A 24881-nucleotide genomic window follows, 5' to 3' on the forward strand; every position below is an offset into this window, starting at 1 on the left:
ACCGGCTAAGGAAGTATTGTAATCGAGTCCATCGAGAGACTGGCTACTTTCACAATGTGTCGATGTATATATCAGTATCACCCCTAGAGTACAAAAACATAGGTGTCCCGTTTCCGTCTGTCTATCTGTACATCCATGTGAATTTTTATTAGACAGATAATCTCCGAAACTACTGCTCCGATTGTTGTCAAATTTCTATACCTACGTGTATTATCCCCACCAACAATATGGTCACGTCACCTCAAAATTGTAACATAGAAAATGGGTTTTAAATTGTATAAAATCACATAGTTCTATTGTTGATTTTTTTACCCGAGACATCCAGATTTTTGGAAAAAAATCAAAATCGTATATGAACATTTTACAATTTAATTTTGAAACTGCAAAACTGAATGCTCTGAAATCTTGCAGATGTTTTAAAGTTATCGTAAGCGTGGTAAATTTTTAACCAAAATATATTTGTTTATCCCCCCCCCTCACCCAATTCATGACGTCATTCCAAAGTTTTTTCCGAACAAAGCTTATCTAAAATGTGCTAAATATGATGCATATTTTTTGGAATTACTTATATACCGTGACTCAAAAAAATTAATGAACCTAAGTCAATCTATTTTGTTGAATAAACCAGTAATTGCAAAACCGAGTGTGAATCTTGCACACGTTTTAAAGTTATCGTAAGCACGGTAAATTTAATTTTTAACTAAAATATATTTGTCTACTCTCCCAAGAAATTGATGACGTCATCTCAAAATTTTGCCGAATAAATCCTGTCACAATATGCAAAATATGATGAGTCTGTACTTGTGATTTATGATTCCACTCATATTTTTTTAATTGGTTGTACAGAATGACTGAAAAAAATTAATGAATGGATAGTCAATTTATTTTATTGATTAAATCGGAATCGGATCTCTAGATTTTCCTGAAAATTTGATAATTCAACACTGTTATTATTAGTATTACCATGCATCTATTCAAATTGATATCACACGCCTATTTACATTGAATTTAACATTACATACATATATTTATTATAACTTATAGGGGTTCTCATAGAAAAAAGTAAAATCCGCAAAATTAAACGAAAAAGTTTAATATGTTTTATTGTTCTCTAGGGTCGAAGAAAAAAAATGCATTCAAATTTATGCAAAAAAATCAAAATTGTATAACAACCTTTTATAATAATACAACAAAAAAGAACACCAACTCTTGAGTAGAACTGTGGTTACTAGATATAGGCTAGGCTAATAACACGAAAGTTGCAAGTTCGATTTCCTTATGGGCCACTTTTTTTCTTTACAGTGTAACTGGTATTATCTATATTTTTTCATTTTAGGAGTTAGCTTAAAAAAAATAATTTCCCAAAATCAAATTTTATACTTTTTCGATGGATTGTCGGATAATATTTCATGGGCAAAAGACCTTGTGTCTAAGTAACCTTAGACCAACTTCTTTGTGATAATTTGCATATTTTCTGCACATGTCAAGTTAAATTTACTTTAAAAAAAATTAAGTGACCTTTTATTTTGACAAAATAAATATTATATTTTGGTTAACGTTTTACCTCGTATTCTAAGACCAATCGATACGTTGTAAATTATACAGTATGGTTTTCTAAATAACATAAAGGTAAAATACAGATATGTTTATCAAAGAATTTAAAATTAACAAAATTATTAAAAAACGTAGATTTATGTTCAGTTCGATTTTCATATTTTGCTAATTAAGCTAAATTAAATAATTAAGTTAATTATTAAGTTAATAATTAACTCCAATTTTTTGTCTAACCGTTGATGCTCTAAAATGTATTTAAATTTTTATCCATTTGTCAGTTTTATTGGGCTATAACCACTGAGAAACGAAATGTTACAAGTCCAACCGTTAACTACCAGAAACAAGAAGCTCATGCATGAATAAATTTCTTGTCAGTGTCTAGTTAACTTCATTGTAATAACTAATATACCATTCAATAGACAAGTGAATGTTACAAAACGAACTTGCTGGTAGCGCAGATTGTCAACTACTGATAACGTTAATAGACACATAATTTGGTTAGTTCTTGCCTAAATGATACTCACCTTAAACTTTCAATCTTATGAATATTTCAAAATGTGATTGTGTTAACAAAAATCCTCCTACGCCTACCTACATTTTTATAGTATTAGATATAAGACTAGACAATTCTTAGTATTCTATGAATAATTACAACAATTTTCATGAATCACTTTAGTCGGCGCCAAGATGAAATTCTTCTTAAATTAAAAATAAATTTTGTCGCATATGGTGAACATTGTTTGTCTATTTTATTACACAAAGCTTTGTACGAATAAATTAGTGAACTGTTACACAACATTTCCAACTAAAAATAAAATCTAAGAAGCTGAAACAAATAATGAAATTGGCACATTTACCTAAACCGCTAACCTTTACTGTGGGATAGTGAATAATATATATTCAAGTTATGGATGGACGATTAAAGCAAATTTTGCCGCTCTTTTCCACACTTGATTAGTGATGCTAATAAGTCAGCAACGGATTAACTTTTTAAGTATATCAATCAAAAGAAGGATACCACCTTGGTCGAGCGGTTTCGACATGAAATATGACTAACTATATTACCGTTCATACGAACACGTCCCTGGCCATATACTCTCTTTTATCTAGAACTAAAGAGCAGGCACATAAATTTCGTGTCTGAATTCTTAAAATATTTGCGGTCAAAATAACTTAACAGTTTACCAAGAGTGACATTCAAATTTTACGACATCTCCCTATCCGCAATAAAATATTCGTCAATCTGCGGACACCAGCGTGATGTGGGGTAAAGTAAGTTCTTGGGTGGCAGAAACGCGATAAAATCGGAAGCGGTAAAAAAAGCGGCAAAGTCAAAAAACAATTGGACGTTTCGGTTCTATGAAATTGGAGGATAGGCGGCTAAACAATAAACGAATAGAGCAATACATTATTTATCAAACCCTGACGTTTTATAAAGCATGTAATTAGGTTTCCATCAGTAACATTACCATTTTCGAAAGTAATTCTCAGAAATGAGCCAGAATCGACGCGCCAGCCGCCGCGCGGGAGGCTGTAATCCTCGTGGTTTCGGATCTGGTGCCAACTTAACACATGCAAAACACACAGGAAGTTTGCGGTTTATCCGTCACGATATGTTCTCTCTTATTTTTGGCGCCTGCCAGCGGTGAGGTAAGTTCATTATTACCGGTGCCGACAACCCACAGCAAGTAAACATTAGAGTATTGAAATACTGTTTAATAAATACACATTGTGATGACTCACTTCTATTGTTTCACAAATTGTCCCTCGTATTCTCGAGCCGCTTCTTAGCTTCATTTAAAAGTTGTACTATATAATTAAGGAAAAAAAAGCTTGCACTTTCAGACGAATCTCTTATATTCCCAGAAACTGTTGGATTATGGACAGGATGGAAGAAATATACTACATAAATATATGATTTTTTTTATTTAACTTGCGTCTGTCGGGATGATCTTTGATTTAGCCGCCCTGCTCTGCTTGAGGAAAGAGCGACTCTTATATACCTGGAATTATCCTTTGATTGGAAGCGACGTGGTTAAATTCAAAGATCTATTCCTGACAATCTATCATTCAACGGCGTAATAACAAATTATGTGTCGGTTTTGAGCCGTCACCTTAGAATAATTTTGGAAATTTCGTGAAAAAAAGCCTTTTGGAACAAATTTACATTTTGTGAATCGCAAATCCAGTATAACGTTATTTATATATCGCGAAAGTTAGCCTGTAGCATCCTTCTTGTTTACCTACTGATAAAAAGTTACGACATGGTATAATCGCTTTTTATTTTTGTCTTTCTCTCTCTTATTTTTGGCACTTGCCCAGTTCATTACTACTAGTGCCAATAACCCACAGCAAGTAAACATTACAGAATGAAATGGAGGTGTTTAATAAATACACATTGTGATGACTGGGTTCTATTGTTTCACAAATTGTCTCTCGAGCCACTTCTAAACTTCTTTTGAAAGTTGTACTATATAATTAAGGAAAAAAAATCTTGCACTTTCAGATGAAAACTTCCCAGAAACTCTTGGATTATGGACAGAATGGAAGAAATATGCTACATAAAAAAATGCATGTGTCGGGATGAATCTTTGAATTTTGCCGCTCAGATTTGCACGAGGAACGAGTTAGTCTTATATACCTGGAATTATCCTTTGACTTGAAGCGACGTGGTGAAGTCAAAGATCTATTCCTGACACTCTATTATTCAACGGCGTCGCAACAAATTATAAGTGGGTTTTGAACCGTTACGTTGGGATAATTTTGGAAATTCCGTGATAAAAAATTCCTTTTGTAGCAAATTTACCTTTCGTGAATCCACTATAAAATTAAATATAGGTATAACGAGAAAGTTAGCCAACGGCGCTATAGTGTTTTAGTTACCTGCTACTGATAAACAGTTATCCCTTGACGACGTAGTATCACTTTCGTGTTTTGTTTATTCGTTATTTATTATTTATTTATTCCTTATTGTCACAAAATTAACAATACTGTCTTGCTTCATGTATTATTTCATAACATAATTAAACGTTTTTTAATTAAAATTTAAGTAAAAACAACATTGTAATCCAAAAATTAGATTTCATTATAAACCTAATTAAACTCTTGGACAAATTTAACGCACCACTATTTTTTTAATTCACAATATTACGCATGTTTTTAACTTCTTAATTGTCGTACAAACAGGTTTTCGATCTCCTTTGACGTTTCCAGCAGATGTAATAAATTTTTTTTTTCAAATACACTTAAGAATTTACGCCCATTTTATTAAAAATTCAATTAAAAGCCGTCTGTAAGCCAAAAAATATCATTGGCTACGTTTATTGTGCAAAATAGTGTCTTATTAAAGTGAATAACTTTCCTCGCCCCTAAAGTTCCCTGCACCACGGGAAAAAATGTATTCTCAGTACAGGCTTAACTTAAACAGTTTATGTTTATACTTTCGAAGAGTTTGTATGCATTTGTGTTAAACGAAAATGAAATTTGATTGATTTTTTTTCCTCAAAACAAAAGAGAGGACTGCAATTAGTTGATTAAGCTACCATGGAGCAAAGGGTTCCGGATATTATTATGGTAGCTGTTACGACTTTTATGAGAATTTGGTTTTGTAATTTCCAACTTAAATCACAAAATTGATATCGAATTTTGATTTTTTCCCAAAAATCTGGATGCCTAGGGTGTTAGAAACTCAACACGGATTCATAAACCACACATGTATTTTATAAAATTTAAGAACAAAATTGTAAGATGATGTTATCATTTTTGAGAAACACCATTAACAAATAAATTTTGATGTTTACGATAACCTTAAAACGATTGCAAGATTTCAGAGCATTCGGTTTTGCAGTTTTAAAGTTAAATTGTAGAATGTTTTCATACAATTTTGTTTTTTTTTTTTTTTCAAAAATCTTAATGTTTAGCGTAGAAACTCAACACAGATTAATAAACCACAAGTGCACGAGTATCTTATTTTATAAAATTAAACACTCCTAACATTTACTATTGCAAAATTATTGTTGGTGGGAATGAATAAACAACTAGACAGATTTTGATTAACGGTATACCATCTATGTATATGAAATTTCCAACATATAGATAAAGTTTGACAACAATCCAGTAGTTTCGGAAATTATCTATCTAATAAGAATTGACACAGACAGACAACAGGCGGAAATGCGAGACCTACTTTTCTTGGTCTAGGGATTATGAAACGTGAAGAAAACATGAAAGTAGTCATTCGTCAGATGTACATTAATGAGACAATAACTTTGCTCGTTGGGGAATACTCGATATGTTATGTGGCAAATGCCACAGAAAACCATCATTCTACCATCAGTCGTATGGTAAGACGAAGAAATGAAACAGGTTCTTATTCTCAAAAACCAGGGCAAGAATTAGGACATAAGAGAAGATCAGCCGAAAAGTCAGAGCACGTTTTACGAGAGACCATACGGATTAGACTATTAATGACTGGAAGAGAGTTTTATTCTCAAGATCATACGAGAGTGAGTCTAAGATCTCCAGATGGACGTGAAGACGTCTGGAGAGACCCAGGAGAAAAATTTGCAAGATGTAAGTATATCTCCAAAACTCCCATTTTCTGTTCATGCAAGATAATGCGCGTCATTACAAATAGTGGTTATGGATTATCTGTAGATATTCTTACTGCAAACAGACCTGATTTAAATCTTATTGAGCACTTCTTGGATGAGAAAAAACAGTGAAAAGTCGTATGTAGACCCGTATCTGCCATCCATAATCAACTGGTAAAAGCAGTGATTAAAAAATGGGGGAAAACTATTTATCTAAAAACTAATTATTCGAAATTTAATACCCAGTTATTGTTTTTCGATTTTTTTTTATTTTTGTCCCTTTGTTTTATCTGTTAACTTTATTTAAGTAAAAAATGCTTTCAAATGAGATAGAGTTTCAGTGATTTTTTTTAATAATAATAGTTTATTTTCCTAAAGGAGGAACCCAAATACAGGAAAAACCTAATAAAAATGCTACATATAAAAAATATTTTAGACTGAAATTAGATGTTATTAATTGGTGTTATATAAAATAACCATAACACCGAAATTGTGAAATTATTCACAGCGTTACGATGATCGGTGATTGAAAATCGACGTGGGTAAAACTCAATAATTTATTTCTTAATAACTCGAATTTACACGACTGACAAAAAGCGATTATGTACAATATAATTCCGGCGCAACTTGACTGTACTCTCGTGGACTGAATTGACTGAATAATAATCGTTCCCGAAGGTAGCCTCTATTTAAAGCTATACTTCCCTTCTAGAAGTTCTGCAGTCGAGGTCTTTCTGGATTGCCCATCGCGACTTCCGCTTCTAGGCTTTTCTCCGGCCACCGTCACTGACAATGAGTCATCATCGCCGCACGTACTAGAACCCGTAGGCGGCGTATCGTCCAAAATTCATAACTGACCATTTTTTTATTATAATCTTCGTCAGTTTGTTATGAATACAGTTGTGTTCAATAAAAATGGGAAATGTCAAAGAAAAATCTGTCATTTTTAATAATTTTTCCACTGTTTTAAAACTGCTTTTAAGATTTTAGGTTAAAAAATTAAACGGTTGTCTTTGAAATGTCAGTCTTGCGAACAAATGAGGTTTGAGGCATGTGTCAACTTAATAATTGTCTACTTGACAAACAAATGACAAATTAAAAAAGTCAATTTACGTTATGAAAAAATTTAATTCCAATTTTTATTGAACACAACTGTATATTCAATAAATGATTAATTTTCGATTAAATTTGTGTTAAATTACAATTATTTAAATATTACATGGCTAGGTAGCATTAGCTGCCTCAATCAACACTAGCAAAAAATTATTTTCAATTAACTTGTCGAAATTTATGGCCAGCAATCTTACCAATTAAATTTCGCTTCACACTTTATTTTATCCTGAATTTAATACCATAAAAAGCAGGTAAAATATTTATCAGTTGTACTGTCCCGCTCTCGCCATGTTTTAAAATAACAATACTGAAATAATCTTAAACAAAACTAAAATATAATCACAAAATTTGAATATGACGTTAATGGTAACTGCACGAAAAGAAATGTTTTATTTTTAGTGGACAATGTTTATAGAAATAATTTTCTACATACAATATATTAGCAGGTTATAAAGCTTCTGTTAGAAATAAACGAAAAAAATAATTGAAACTTAAATACACATAGTTGCACTAAAGTATATTTTTTCTGACACAAGTAACATTGAAAAATGCACATAATTCTTTAACATTGTACATACAGTTGGTTTAAAAATGTTACAGTTATCTTATAAATTGTATTAAAACTTTTTGAAAATGTTAATACATTAACATTATTTTAGCGATTACAGACTATTAACCAAAATTTTCAGCTCTTCCAGAAAGATAATGACGTCATGTCATAAAATAGTTGATAACAGACGGCTCACGGGTCGTTAAAATATTGGAAATTTCATTTCAAAAAATTCTTAGACCAATCTTTATAAACTTCTTCACAGTGCTGATATAATAGTTTTCTTTTCAAAATGCAATTTATTCTTAGATGTGTTAAAAAAAATGTTTTGTCAAATTTTATGCTCACTGGACACTCATGGACTGTTTCCAGTTGTTCGATGACTTCTTAATTTGGCAATTATGTCAAAATTGTCAATTTCAACATCTGAACACATTTACAGAGCAAAAATATGCTACACAACAAAATTAGCACTGATTCCATTTTTTTAATGACACAATGTTATACTGATTATGATTCTTAGCCACATTGATTAAAATGTCATAGCTTTATTTTTAGAGTAAACGATCATTATTAATCGTAAGAAGCTTTTTTTCTTAAATTTAACCTATTTTACACAAAATGCACCAAAATTTTATTTAAACTGGTTTGGTTAAGTTAAGACCTAATTTAATTTTCAATTTTATTTGTTTTTTTGTATTCAAATATATTTAAACCTAATTTTCAGATAAAATAACAGTTCAAACTGCTATTATTATTGCGGAAATAAAAATTTACACTGAAAATTATTCCATCAGCGACGTGAGCAAACGAACCATCATCAAAATTACCATCATGTCGCTCGACCTTGTTACCGTTTTCTTAGAATGATCAAATCGAAAAAAGCTGTACAATCAGTATGTACGTCTAAGTACTTACAAGAAAACACGTGTCGTAAAGGTGTGTGGTCAGTCAGTAATAATTATTAAACTATAAATATATCCAACACACGAAAGGTGAGCTGATGTGTGGTAAAATAATCATTAAGCACGAAAAAAACCTAAAATATCACCATTCATCTCAATTTTTTATCGGTATTGTGGCAGAAATAATTTAATGAACTGTATTACGGTCGAAAAACCTTGTCCTTTTTTTGGAAGGATTCAAATAATAATAATAATTACAAACTAGTTAATTATTATTACATAAGAAAAACCGTTGGAATAACGTACTAAAAGGCGCCTCACTGATAACTGCACGCACTAAAATAACGTTGTTTTCGCTAAATAATCTTATTTTTTTAGTCAAAATATCATTGTTGTTTTATGTGTCAGCCACTTTCTAATAACCAAATTTATACTTAGTAGATAATCTGTTTATTGAGCAAAGTTGTGGTTAATTATGTTGTAGCCAATTCCCCGAATTCTATTTTCGAGTCAAAAGTTACATCATTAATTTGAATGTTTGTATTTCATTCACATTAGCGATGCCATGAAATGCCAACTATTGAGACAAATATTTTTAACGTCCCATTTTTAATGCAAATAATAGATTAAATTTGGCCAACAACCCGGATAACTTCCCGGAGATCAAGAATTTATTGTTATTATTCATGTTATGGCTGTTTTACTGTTAAAATTTCGGTACTATCATTACAACACCTGATGGTGTCTGGAATATGCACCACATCTGCCTTCGAGCTTTCAGGTGCAGCACAGCATACTCATCTCTTACCGTAAATAGAGGGAGGTTCGTTCATAAAAATCTTGTTCCGCAGTTAGGAATGCGGACAGTATGATAATGATTCTATGAGTAGCTCCTGAGGAATGTTCCCATGGTTGGTATTTATTTCTGAACGCGCCAAAAACGTTTTAACAGGGGTGTATTAACCGTCTTTATTCACAAATTGAATTAAAAATTGCTGTGTTTATAATATATCTTATTTAATTTGACACTGTGCACCAAAAATTACTAGCTTCAGGATGTCGTACTTAGCTGCACTGGGAGGCACTTGCTAAAACAGAACAAATGGGCATAAATATGTAACGGCCAAGTGTACCTAATATATTAACATAAAGTATAGTTCTTAATTAAAGTTATATCTAATACATATCATTCAAAGTGTGAACAGCAACAATTTCTCAAATTCGGTCCTGTAATTAGCTTGAGGCAGGATTTTCTTATTAAGATCGTATCTATATGAGTGTGTAATTTCTGGGTTATTTATTTCAACAATGATATAGGAACAACCATAAAATAATTTTGAATTTATGGTGCAATATGGTAACTAGTAGGTAGACAGCTACTATTATCATTAAACAAAAATAATAAATCACACTGTCACGTAATAATGATGGGTAGGTTTGGTTAAAATATTTTTTACATAATCTACTAAAATAAAAAATTCTAATAATTAAAATTAAATTAGTACTTTTTTTATTTTCAAAATATTTTTGCCATGGGAAAAAACCGTTGGCGTACTTAAAACTTTAAGTCACTGCCGACACCCAGCTGCTTATAATTCCGTAGTTCCCGGCAAGGACGTTCTTTGGGTACAAGACAAATGCTTGTGGTTTTTGATACAATAAGGTTTGAATTCGTTAAGACTGTTATTTTTTCGCAGTCGAAACATTGGAAAGATTAGATCTATTTTGGTGGAGTTTAACCTATGATGCACCGGTTACAAAGCACCAAGATATTCCGCGAAATTTACTTGCATGTTTAAATTTGACTAATACAAGGTTATACTTGGTAGTCTTATTCTTAACAATAATTTTATGACTTTTAAGGCATGCGTCATGATAACAGGAAGCAATTACGAAGCGATTTTCTTGTTAGCCAATTTAGTTCGTCAATCACCAAAAGAAAATAAATCAGTTGTATGACTCATTCATTCATAGTTCTGAAATTCCCGGAATCGTATCTTGTGTTTTACTGGTTGCATACACTCAAAACATATCTACTATTTCTTACACAAACAATTCAATTACTGAGTAAGATGTTTACATTTAAGATTTAAGTTATTATTAAAAACAATTGTTTATTAAATACAGTTGAATCTTTATTTGAACGAAATATTTGAAATTCTTGATTTCCTTTCTGATGCTTTTCGTGCCTTACATGATCTTGTTGTATATTTTTTATAGATTCGTGGCGATTTTTTTAAATAAAAACCGAATGACGTTAGAAAGCTTTAAGATACATATTTGTACAACGTTAATCACGTGTATTTTTTAATTTTATGAAATGACCCATAGGCATGTGAAACGAAATCGTTGACAGAGTCAGTTTGTCTAGTTTTTGAATATTGAATTATAATATTAATTAGTGTACATTAAAATTTTTGGCTACAGCAGTAGAAAAACAGTCTTACCTAAGTGAAAAAAACCGTTGAATTTTGAATTTTCCATGTTTTCAAATTTTATGAACATATTTTTCTACTACAAAATTATCTTGTTTCATTTAGTACACCTTGTTGTGTATTTTTCTGTTCTTTCTTGAACAGCAGTTTAATTTGTAAAATTTCTGTGTATAGACAACCAACAATACTATACATTGGAATTTACCTAGAAAAATGTACCGTCAAAGATTAGTTGACCTGACTCTGGACGCTTGGCTTAATTACGAAAACATTTACGCATTATATTATCCATTGTATTAGAGCAGACCACCTATATTGTTTTTTTTACAAATTATTTAGCAGATTAATTTAAAAAATCGTGGATTCAATTATTTACCATAAATATTTTTGTCTTTCTATATATCCAAAGAATCGTTCAAAATGCAAAATGGTAAATGAGTACGTGATAAATATGTGAACATAATTAAGTGCAGTCCCACACAGAAAAAAAACAGGCATAAAACTATATGGATGAATTTACCATAATATATACAGAGAATGTTTGAGTTACTGTCTATGTGTATTGTTAACAAATTAAAACATTTGGACTATATACATAGGTATATACTTGTATCTCGACCACGTGATTATGATTACTCTTAATAGTATCACTGAAACTTTTCTTAAATTTTACATTTCTGAAAAACTATTCCAAATATTCGATTAATTTTCTCAAGCTAAAAATTATGAACCTATGTTCATAATTTTTAAAGCAATTTTTTTTAATAAGTACCATTTTCTTGCCATTTTTTTTATTGATTGCTTTATCTATGGACTCTAATCATTCCTCCTTGACCTTATCCCAGTCGTATAATAAATCTTAAATTTCTATCTCTTATCAAAATATTCGTAGAATCAACACAAAATTATCTGATCTTCATAATAATTCCTGTTATTCTCTGTTGTAATTGTATGTCCATCTGAAATTTGGCTTAATCGTTCGAGTTATGGATAATAATGAACAGGTAGTAAGTTATCGTCGCTGATGTTAATGTTTCAAATTACCAACCTAACTCTTCATGCTCCTCACTAAGCAGCAGAAATCTATATTATTTTTTCAACTTCTTTGATTTCTGTGACTGTCAACAGTTTAACAACAAAAAATCGGCTGTGCAGTAAGTAAATATGTAGATTCGACAACTGGAATATTATTTGATGGAGTTGAAAAAAACTGGAAATCGGAGTTATCGGACAGCTACAGCGAACTTATAGTCAAAAACCTAGGAGCCATACAACTCCTGAAAATATAACAGTTTATTTGTATTGTTTATTTGCCGACAGTTTCACGTGAAGTGGTGATTTTTAAATGTTTTTTCGAATTTTAGGTCATAGAGAGTAACAATTTGTAACTGTAACAGAATCTTTGATTAATTTTACTGAAATTAAAAGATTGATTTTTCTTTCTCTCACTGTAACAGTCACTAAATAATAAATGATAACACGATCTGATTTTTTTACATAATCGGATATCAATTTTTTAATTGTTTTTAAAATGTTTCTAATGTTACCAGCAACTTAGATAGATAAAAATAAAAGAAATTTATTCAGACATTTTGTTTCGAAACTAGTGAACTAATTAGGTAGTTTTTTTAATTAAATCAACATGCAATGATCTGGATATTTTTTTTTTATTTTAAAAATTCGGTATTATTCAGTTTTTGTATGCGAAATACTTTTTACGTCAAGCACAAATTTTTACTGATTTGGCTTTTTTCCGTAAAATAACTTAAAAAAAAATCATTTTGTAAAATCCAGGAACATCTGTATATTAAATTAAATATATTACGTATCCTTACCAAAAATTACAATTGTTTTTCAGATCTTCCCTTGTCATGAATTACAATCTACATAGTTAAGCAGAGTAATGATAAACATTGAAAGGTAAATTGTGTTCATATCCCCGATTGAGTACCAACTATTGTGGCATTCTGAATAAAACATACCTATAAAGCTTTCAAGTAGGTACACCGTCATAATATTTTGCATGAGGATTTATTTGTCAACATTTTGAGATGATGTCATAAATTTTTCAGATTTCAGAGCAGTTGGTAGTTTCAAAATTATGCTAATATTGTTATACAGTTTTGAGTTTTTTCCAAAAATTCTGGATGTCCACAACACTGATTCATACACCACAAATAAAGGAGCATCTTAACAAGAAAATTGTACCTTCCATCGATAGCAGATTTTTGAGATTGAACAATTCTTAGCAACCGTTGTGTCACGATGGTATTAATTGCGTTGACATCCGTAAATGGTCGATTAAAAATCTATACAGAAAATGAGCTTCTCGTAAGAGGGGGGATTTTAGGGAAATATCGGTCACGTAAGGCCCAAGGAAAGTTTATTCACGCAAAACGCAATGTTATTTTTTTCTGGTTTAAGGTATTAGATAGACCTTCCCTCGCCGCTGAAGGACAGTCCAACAAATCCAGCACGAGTTAATCTATTAATGGTGTGTAGATAAAGCAGTTTTACTTTTGTGTACTTTGATGTTTAGAGTTATTTCATTTTAGAAGTTTTCGGATATTCCGAATACTGTTTATAATTTTAAGAAAATGTTGACAACATATGTGTCTCTTGAAAATTGTGTTTCTCTTCAAAATATTATCCGAAAACAGTCACAGTCAAGGAAAGTTTATCCCCAAAAGACACAATGCTATCTCTTCATAATCATTGATTAGAAAATTTGTCTTTTAAATTGAAAAATTCTTGCTTTAAGTTCTTTTCGCTCAGTTTTACTGCTGGATGCCAATACGCAAGTGTATCTTTACAGTCAGAATGAACCATGAAATGTACTAATAAACACTTTTATCTTTGGTGACTTCAATATGCCAGACATAGGTATCATGACCTTTAGACCCTGCTAGAAATTATAGTGGTTCGTCCCAACTTTTTGTCGAATTGCTAGTAAATAGTGACTTAAATCAGATGGTTTCGCAACCAACAAGATATAGATCTTACCTGGAGCCCTCTACTCTAGACTTAATAATCTCCTCCGACAGCAGCTCTTTTGCCAATTTAGAATACCTCGACCTCATTGGTAAGTCAGATCATCTAACCCTAACAGTGGACCTTCAAATTTGGTTTATGCTTCAAAAGAGGACTGTCTCAATTAAGAGGACAGCAAGAGATTATAAAGCAATAAATCAAAATTTAAACGAGATCGGGTCGTGAAGTTGACTACAGGGCTCACAGAAAGTTTTCTAACCAGCTTTCGCTTACTATTAGAGACACCAAGACTAAATATGAATCCAAAATAGCTGATGCCAAAGACACCAAACGTTTTTATAGACACGTTCGTACCAAGATCTCGGGTCCAGTTGGAACCTTTCAAGTTAGAGACTCGTCTGGCGCTGTCGTCGATAATAGTGTTGAGATAGCCAAAATTTTTGCTGACACGTTCTCAACAGTATTCACAAACGAACCGCCATCAAATTATCTGCCTCACTTAGCTAGTTTACCAATCACCACAGTCAGTTATTAGCGATGTTGATTTTTCTGAATCAATGGTTCAGGAAAAGTTAATAAAATTGAAATCTTCCAAGTCGCCTGGACCAGACCATATTACCTCCCAAGTTTTGAAGAGTTGTGCAGACACTCTGAGTAGCTCCATCAGTCTCCTATTCACCCAGTCATTTAGATCAGGAGTCTGACGTCCATTGTTGTTAAAATTATAGAGTCGATTATCTACGATCATTTGATTAATTTTCTGTTAGATCAGAACTTAATTTCACCCGAACAGCACGGCGTCCTCCCCGGGAAATCGATCCATTCGAATCTCCTCTGCTGTCTGGCAGACTGGACAAGAGAGGTTGATCGCGAGAATTCTATTGATCTCATCTATTTGTACTTTTCCAAGGCGTTGGATAGGGTCCCTAAACGTCGATTGTTGTATGAACTTCGGCGTCTTGGGGTACGTGGCAGTCTCATCAAGTGGACTGAGTCTTTCTTAAGCGATCGCACATTTTCTGTAAAGGTAGATAACTCTCTTAGTAGGCCCGTAGAAGCACTGAGTGGCGTGCCCCAGGGTTCAGTGTTAGGACCTTTACATTTTCTAGCTTACACAGCCGACTTAAAAAATATTTTGACTTCCCCTTTTGCAATGTACGCGGACGATATCAAACTATACAATGTTAACACTAATAATATATTTTTGAGAAAAGATTTTAACACAGTTTTCAAATGGCTGCCTTTCAGCACCCAAAAATGTAGAGTTTTATTCATTGAAAAATACAACCCACAGTTTTCGTACAACATCGGTGGCACGCAAATTGTCAAAGCGGTCTGTTGTCGAGATTTGGGTGTTTTCATTAGTTCTGATCTTTCGTGGTCACATCACATTACATATGTTGCTAAGAGAGCTAGTTCCGCGCTTTATCTTTTAAGTAAGGTTTTTTTGCAAAATACGTCTCAAGGTGTTTGTTAAATTGTATAAAGCTTTCGTTAGGCCTATTCTGGAATTTGCGAATGTTGTTTGGACTCCTGTCCTGCAGCGAGACATTTTATTGTTAGAATCAATACAGCGCAGAGCAAACCAGAATATCATTAGATAGAATACGTCTTACAACAGAACTTACCCAGTTTAGCACAGAGACGCATAAGGGATGATCTAATTATTACCTTTCAAGCACCGACCAATCCGTCGTCTTCGATTCACCATTTATTTACTATTAATTCCAACCAAAGGACGCGCGGATATCGAATTAAAGAGACGTTTGTTACAAATCCCGGCAGTAATTTATCAGCAATAGGGTTTTTCAACATTGGAATTCGTTACCTAATGAAATTATAGACAGTCGATCCACGAATGTCTTCAAAATAAGGTATGACTCGCGATTTGCGTAAATGGATTTGTTCTTCCATCTGAGTAGCGTGGGCATAACAGGCCTTGGTCTCTGCCCGATCGTTTTAAATAATAATAATTTACTAGGTATTATAAATTTTGAACATGACGTCATCCCATTGTCGGTGAGGATCATCAAACAAATTTTCAATATCCCGAGTGCCTATCAGTTTGTCGACAATTTTAATTTTCTCTCGTGCGCGAATGTGGACGAGAGAAAATCAGAAGACAATTTGACTTGCACGAGTGGATATTTTGCAGACTATTTCATTAAAAAAAAATGTACATTCATTGTTCTATTCCAATAAAATTAAAAGATTAATGTAATTTATGCAAAAATTCTGAAAAATCAAGTATTTTCTGGATCTGTATCTATGTAAATTTTTTCATGACAATGTAAACAGTGAAAAGTACCGCTGTTTCCGAGTTTAATAAACAATAGCCCGTATTCAGCGCCATTCTTTAAATTATTGTTCATCTATTTTATAATAATAATTTTTTAAATCAATATTTTAGTGAATGCCCTATTCACCACCGTTGTTTACGCTTCTGTTAACTAATTAATAAATTAATGAACATTGGGTTGACAACGTCGCAAAATTTCGTGAAATCTCAATATCCCTTGTGTCAAATATTCAGACATTCAATTTGTGTATGATTTGTGTTATTGGTGAGTTCAAGAAGTTGATTGAAAGCAAATTTGAGGCATGTAAGTATATTAAAGCGGCTCACCAAAAACAAAAAGTAGGTAATTGTTTACATTACCCAATAGGCGATTTTGCCGAAAATGTTTTTACAAAACCTTCAAACTAGACCCTCCTTGTGCCACAAAAAAAAGTTAAAATTCCCATTCATCTACTATTTTATGGTAGGTAGCCATTGCTAATACTTTATATGGCCACCAACGCGTGTAGGGGTAATGGCGGGTTTTTAGTGGACGCCAAGCTAATGTAAACAATTAGCAAATAAAAAGGTATGTAGACAAGTTCTTACTGAATTTATTTACTTAGGGCGAAGACAAAAAGATCAGAAGATGAAAAAAACAGACACAAAAGAAATACAAATTTTACAGAAGAGGAAAAATCACATATAATTAGCTTTGTGAAGACACATGACCAGGTTTTGGAAAGTAAAATGTCGGAACCTAAAATAAATAAGAGAAAAATGGAACTATGGAGTCAGTTAGCCATCCACTTGACCGCGAGTGGCAATGAATGCCATCGGGATGGAGAGTCCATTAGAAATGCCTATTATACGTTGAAACAAGAGGCAAAAACATCAGTAAAAGGGAACCATATACTATCCTAACATGTATATTTTACTCTTAAACAATTTTAGGTGGGTTCCTTTAAAAAAAAAATAAAAAAAACTGGAGGGGGTCCGTCACAAAGTGAACCTAGTGCAATAGACTGGGCAATGGCCGACATTTGTCCAGTTGATTTTGAAGAGGACGAGGCCCTCTTTAATTCCGATGTTGTTCAGGATAGAAAAGTCCAGGACACTGTTAGTTAAAGAACAAAATACATAAGATAACTCTAATTCAATATCAAAATTCTATTTCAGGTCCCAACATCAACTGATGGTTTAGTTGACCCAGAAACTGGGTTTATAATACCTTGTGAAAGCTACTTTATTTTAGTGAATATTGTGACAAAAATAGATATACTTATTTTATTTGTAGTCAATCTCGAACCGAATTTTTTGCACTTCAGTTGGATTTACCTAATCTTCCCGAGATCCCTTCTTCACCGTCAATAAAAAATAAGAACAAAAAATTAAACGTTCAGCACAAAATGGTTTCGATCGATGAGGACCAAATTCAAACCAGAAAAAAAACGAAACAGCGTATTATGGAAAAGAAATGGAATCTATAAATTTAAAACTGAAACATGAAGTTCTGTCCAAGGCTAAACTACGCCGTGAAAACACAAGAAGGATACATGAAAAAAGAACGTTTTTATTAAAAGAACAGTTATTAAAATTACAAAAAGAAAAATTACAAGAATAAAAATAAAACATTTCAAATCTTAATTACCTATTGTTATTACCAAAATATCGTTGAATAAATAAACGTCTAAAAATATTTCCTTATTCATTTCTAGGATTGGGTCGAATAGGTTGATCGTCATTATCACTATCTGATTCTGACGAATCATCTTCAAAGTTATTGTCCCTCTCGAGGCGAATATTGTAAAGTATTGCTGTTGCAGCAATTATTATTTTTGCAGTGCTTAATTTTGTCCCCAAATTTCGCCTCAGTGCCTTGAACATGTTTTTCCATCGACCAAAGAAGTGTTCAATAACTACTCTAGTTCCTTTATGCGCAGCGTTGTATCTTAGCTCGGCTGCTGTTCGTGGTTGTAGCAATGGTGTCAACATATATTGAGTACAGGCATACCCAATATCACCCAACAGAATTCCTTGTTTTCGATTGCTCTAAATGTGGAAACATTTTTAATTATGTTAGAAATACGGTTACAAGGGGATAGGTACATCAAAATCCTCTTTAATGCGGGAATTGTTAAAAATTCTAGAATCATGGACGCTCCCACTCCACCTGGTTACAATGTCCATGATTCTGGTGTTTGAATCGCAAATAACTTGCACATTCAATGAATAAAAACCTTTCCTGCAGTAATATAACAGTGGCCGACGTCCATCAGGATTCTTTATTTTAATATGAGTGCAATCAATGCAACCCACCACCCCAGGAAATGCCCTAATATTGTAAAAATTTTGCTTGAACCCTCGAAAATTTTCTGGCCAATAAACAAACTGAGGTAGTCGAGAAGCTAAAGCTCGAGCTACCTTTAGTACAATCCTACCCACGGAAGCCTGACTAACACCGTGCAGATCTCCTAATGAATAATAACAATTTTAGTAAAAAATAATACCCCTCCTTTAGCGGGATGATTACCTGTTTCTGTTTGATAACTTGCTTTGGCAAAAAAGCGTAGCGCTATGAGGAGCTGCAGTTCAAGACTAATATCATTGGAATTGTAGGTATGCAATCTTAAATCTTCGTTAATTAAATCTAAGACATATCGGAATGTTTTTTTTTTTTTAATCGACAGCGTTTTATAAATTCCTTTTCCGAAAATTCCACAAAAGTATTAATACGCGGACGGAAAACACCACGAGCACGGGTCAACGGATATATGTTGAAATTATTTTCAACTTCTTCAATAAACTGAATTTTTTGCAGAATGTTGTCCATTTTGTCCGATTTTATATGAATGTCAACATAAATAACTATTATTTAAAGATGGTTATGTCGTCGATTAAAATTTTGATTAAAAAAATGTCTGTGACGTTATTTAGTAAAATGGAAATTGGTAAAATTCCTCAAGTTATTGTCCATTTTGATAGTTATTCAAAAGATGAAGGTACTTCTATGCTCGCTAATTGTATTTGTACTTTAGGAAAAGGTCGGTCAAACATAGTAATAGATATAATAGATATAATGACCTCTTGGGATGGTGACAGACTTACAAAATATCCAATAATGGAATAAATTGCAATGAAATTGGATGCAAAATAGTTCACATTGTAGGTTTTTGTATTTCTCAACAATATACATATTTTTATCACGATCTTCAATTAGAAAAAGAATATGTTATTATTATTAATGACAAGGTGAAAGTTGTTCCTACACCAAGATACACTTTACAAGATGTTTCTGTAATTGTCGAGACTGATAATCGCGTAGTGGCCATTACTGGTGATTTGTTTGAAAAAGAATACAAAGAGAATTTTGTATATTGCAGATTACATTGTTCCAAGGCACGGTCCAATGTTTAAAGTGTATAAGTAGTTTTCTCATACTTTTACTAATAAAATTAACTAAATTCCAGCGTTTTTTTTTTCTTTGCTATTTTAATTTAGTTAAACCAGGGCTTAGACTGTTTGAATATTTTATTACTCATCGCACAATTACCTAACTTTCCAGAATATAAAACATTTTAATTTACATAGGTATTTTTTTTAACGAATACTTTAATTTCAACTAAAGTACTGGATTACTAAAAATAAACGAGAACACAATAAAATGGTATAAATAAATTCCTCATTTACTTAAGAGCTACACATTTCACATGCTCCAGGATTTTGCAGCGAGCACACGAGAGCGGCTTCTTCCTGTGGAGTAAGTTTCCGGCCATCTTCCTTTTCTTTGACACCATTACTAACACCATTTTCTTGGCGAGCAACCAACTTGCTTTTATCGACAGTGAACTGAATGGGGTTGGCTGCTGGTTTTGTCCTCAAGTAGTACATTCCAGTTTTCAAACCCTTCTTCCATCCATAGAAGTGCATGGACGTTATTTTCTGATAATTTGGCGACGCTATATGAATATTCATAGATTGGCTCTGATCAATAAATGCACCTCTATCTGCAGCCATATCAATAATAACTTTCTGGGAAATTTCCCAAACGGTTTTATAAATCGTCTTCAGATCGTCGGGAATTTCAGGAATGTTTTGAACTGAACCGTAGTTCGCAATGATTTGATTTTTCATGTCGTCGTTCCAAAGACCTCTTTTGGTTAAGTCTTTGAGTAGGTGTGGATTAACGACTTGTAGTTCGCCAGATAGAACACGTCTCACGTACATGTTGGAAGTGTAAGGTTCAGTAGATTCGTTGTTACCCAAAATTTGGGCAGTAGAAGCTGTAGGCATTGGAGCTAAAAGTAGTGAATTACGAATTCCGTGTTTAGCTATTTTTTGTTTTAAGGAGGACCAATCCCAGAGATTTGTTGGAGTAACATTCCACATGTCATACTGTAGGATGCCTTTGCTGACTGGTGATCCTTCATACGTTGTATATGGACCGTCTTCTTCTGCAATTTCGGAACTCGCTTCCAGCGCTCCATAGTATAATGTCTCAAATATTTGTTTGTTCAGTAGACGAGCTTCATTGCTATCAAAGGGTAAGCGTAAAAGTATAAAAGCGTCTGCTAAACCCTGGACGCCGATTCCTATTGGTCTATGACGCATATTCGAATTTCTAGCTTCTGGTAGTGGATAATAATTAACGTCGATGATCTTGTTGAGATTCTTGGTTACCACTTTAACTACTTCCTTTAATTTCTCAAAATCATATCCATCTCTTTCTGGATTAACAAACATGTTTACTGCAACAGACGCCAAGTTACAAACAGCGATTTCATCTTTGGAAGTATATTCGACGATTTCTGTGCATAAGTTACTGCTTCTAATTGTTCCAAGGTTTTGTTGGTTGCTTTTTCTGTTACACGCGTCTTTGTACAACATGTACGGTGTTCCTGTTTCTACCTGTGATGCGTAAATAGCACGCCACACGTCACGTGCTGGTAACTGCCTAACATAACGACCTTCAGCTTCATATTTTTCATACAACTTTTCAAATTCCTCTCCCCAACAATCCGCAAGACCTGGCGATTGATAAGGACACATCAAAGACCAGTTTTCGTTAGCATCCACTCTCTTCATGAAGAGATCAGGAATCCACAAAGCATAGAACAAATCACGGGCTCTCTCATCGTCCCTTCCTGTATTTTTCTTCAAATTCAAAAAATCCATAATGTCCGCATGCCAAGGTTCTAGATAAATAGCACAAGCTCCTGGACGTTTATTACCACCTTGGTCCACATAACGCGCAGAATTATTAAATACTTTAAGCAATGGCACCAACCCTTTAGATAATTTTTCATTCTTACTGTTCTTAAACTGTGTTCCTTTGGCCCTGATGTTATGCACGCTGACGCCTAAACCACCAGCTGTTTTGGAAATTTTAGCACATTGTATAAGGCACTGGTAAATGCCATCAAGATTATCCTCTGGCATAGTTACCAAGAAACAGGAGGACAACTGAGGTCTTGGAGTTCCAGCAGCGAACATTGTGGGGCTTGCATGGGTGAAGTATCTCTCTGACATGTAATTATAGGTTTCAATAGCGGCCTCTATGTCTTTGCAGTGGATACCAACGGCTACTCGCATTAGCATGTGTTGTGGGCGTTCAGCAATTTTGCCGTTTATTTTTAACAAATATGAACGTTCCAAGGTTTTGAAACCAAAGTAGTTGTACGAGAAATCTCGGTCGTAAATAATGCAAGAGTTTAGGCGGTCGGCATTTTTCATAACGACGGTATGAACTTCCTCAGAAATCATCGGGGTTTTCCGGCCAGTTTTATTGCTCACAGCGTTATATAGATCATCAATTACATCTGTTAAAAAAAGAAAGAGTTCATAACAATGTTAACGTTGTTTGCATAAAAAAAGTGGTGTTAAAAATGACAAACTATTACTGTGGAAACTTTTGTTTTTACTTTTCTTTATAACATTATGATGTAATGACTATGAACTGAAGAAAACTATGCTGACAACGTATTATGATAAAAATTAAAAACTGGATGTAACAATTTAAGTGCAATTGTGTCATTTTATCCTTGATTTTATTAGAATAATTGTATAACTATTTAGAAATAATCAGATAAAGAGATCATTTTTAGTATGCACATCTTCAAGATGATCAAAAAATTGTTTTATGTTATTTCATCAAACACAAACATGTTATAACAAGTAAGAGATAAATATTAGTGTATGCACAATTTTTTGCAAGAGTTGATTCTATAATAAAATGTAAATAAAAAATTGAGACCCAGATAAGGAATGACTCACTTCCTTCATACAACTTACCACTAAACTGTTTCTTTGTTTCTTTATGAAGATTCGATAAAGCAATTCTAGCTGCAAGAATTGCATAATCTGGATGATGAGTGGTCATCATAGCTGCTGTTTCGGCAGCTAAAGTATCCAGCTCAACGCTCGTGATACCTGGATATAAACCGCTGAGAACTTTTAATGTAATGGAGACCTAAAACCGCTTCGATTGCATTAAATGAAACAATACCATGGTACTGTCTTACAGGATCCACATAGTCCATATTTAAGCCGTAACATAATTTTTGAATGCGGAAAGTAATTTTATCGAGATAAACTTCTTCTCGTCGGCCGTCTAAAAAAATTGAGAGCAAAAATTAAACATCATAACCTTAAAATAGAAAAACTTACCTCGTTTACAGACGTAGTTTTTAGTTGGTGTATTCACCATGGTGTTCTTTAGAGTTATACTCACTACTTAAAAAAAAACAATAAATTAAAGCTTACATGAATTAGAGAGTGGAACAAAGCAACTGTTGGCGAGTTTTCCCGCCAAATTTAATCAAAAGCGTCAAAATGTTAACCTCTATTGGAGGTCTGAATGGTGGCGCACTCTGGAAACATTTATGCAAAAGCGCCAGGACCGTATCAAGCCCAGAGATATGTAAAACATATCTCTGATCAAGCCATGACCGCATAACATTATTCAGGTTCGAAAAAATGATTGGGATATGCAATATTGTAAAATAGATATTTATTTTATTAGGAGTTTAAGTGATACTTTATGTGACGGAGTATGGACGATTAAACGCCGAGCAATAGCGAGGCGAATTAAGTCCATACGAGTCACATAAAGTCACTTAAACTCCGAATGAAATACAATATTTTATTTTCAAACGATTAATCTTCTTTTGAAATGATTATTTCCCATCTTCTTGCTTCATTAAGGAATTGCCTTGATTTCACTTACCATGGTTGCTATGGTTGACAACCACTATGATTTTCACATATTTATACTCCGGTGGAATATAAATGTTTTATTTATACGCCGGCGGAGTATAAGTAGTACTTATGCGCCGCTCAAACACGGTGTCATAGAAATGACACTTAAACCCCGGTAAGACCGTCATATAAGTGTCAGTTATATGACGTTTGAAAATAATAGATATTTATTTTATTAGGTGTTTAAGTGATACTTTATGTGGCGAGTATGGACGATTAAACGCCGAGCGATAGCGAGGCGAATTAAGTCCATACGAGTCACATGAAGTTACTTAAACTCCGAATGAAATACAATATTTTATTTTCAAACGATGAATCTTCTTTTGAAGTGATTATTTCCTATCTTCTTGCTTCATTAAGGAATTGCCTTGATTTCACTTACCATGGTTACTATGGTTAACAACCGCTATGATTTTCACTCCGGCGGAGTATAAATGTTGTATTTATTCGCCGGCGGAGTATAAGTAGTACTTATACGCCGCTCAAAAACGCTGTCATAGAAATGACACTTAAACCCCGGTAAGAGCGTCATATAAGTGTCAGTTATATGACGTTTGAAAATAAATATAATTTATTACTTGTAAGATTTATGTTTTTGTAACAAGGGTGCCAAAATTTGTATGTATTGAAAAACATCAGTGGGCGTGTTTAGATGAAAACAATACAATTAGGAAAACTTACAACAATAAATGTAAATAAAAATAATTTCAAAATTCATAGTAATTGTTTAACACATTAGCAGCTATTATAGATTACTATTGATCCCACATAGGAGAATTAAACAATACGTCAGTAAACACAACAATAAATGTAAATAGAAATAATTTCAAAATAATTGTTGAACACATCAGCAGCTATTGTAGATTACTGCTGATCCCAGATAGGAGAGTTAAAACAATAGGTCCAGTAGTCAACTTCATCATGTCACTTATTCATTACGTCATATTATAAATGACCATCAATGTAATAATGCAAGACTTTATTTATAATTGCGTGTACGTTTTCTTTCTCTTTTTCTCTGTGCTTTCAAAATATAATCCGGGTTTCTAATAGCAAGAGATCTGCGTCTTCTAAGGTCTACTAACTCGGGAAGTACACATTTTTTATAAAACTTTTCAAGTTTTTGCACCATCGTTTTACATAAATTTTTATCGTAGTTGATATTGTCAATTTTGATCCCTTTTTCTGTCCAAATGCCAAATATGC

At 33.0% G+C, this 24881-nt stretch overlaps 1 protein-coding gene and 1 pseudogene across 1 annotated transcript; one reads left to right on the forward strand and one right to left on the reverse strand.

Annotated features, from left to right (window-relative positions):
- The first annotated feature begins 19359 nt into the window (after positions 1-19359).
- Positions 19360-19936, forward strand: LOC135129599 (metallo-beta-lactamase domain-containing protein 1-like; annotated as a pseudogene).
- LOC135129593 (ribonucleoside-diphosphate reductase large subunit-like) lies at positions 19932-23243 on the reverse strand. The gene is made up of 4 exons (XM_064056785.1): positions 23085-23243; positions 22940-23028; positions 22710-22887; positions 19932-22237 (listed from the first exon to the last, which is right to left on the reverse strand). Exons 1-4 carry the CDS (start codon positions 23122-23124, stop codon positions 20109-20111), a joined length of 2436 nt encoding a protein of 811 aa, XP_063912855.1. The 5' UTR covers positions 23125-23243; the 3' UTR covers positions 19932-20108.
- Positions 23244-24881: the final 1638 nt, after the last annotated feature.

This window comes from Zophobas morio, unplaced genomic scaffold (genome assembly GCF_036711695.1).
Source record: "Zophobas morio isolate AGI-343-1 ecotype UQ-CSIRO unplaced genomic scaffold, CSIRO_AGI_Zmor_V1 ptg000002l, whole genome shotgun sequence".
In the NCBI taxonomy this organism is placed as follows: Eukaryota; Metazoa; Arthropoda; class Insecta; order Coleoptera; family Tenebrionidae; genus Zophobas; species Zophobas morio.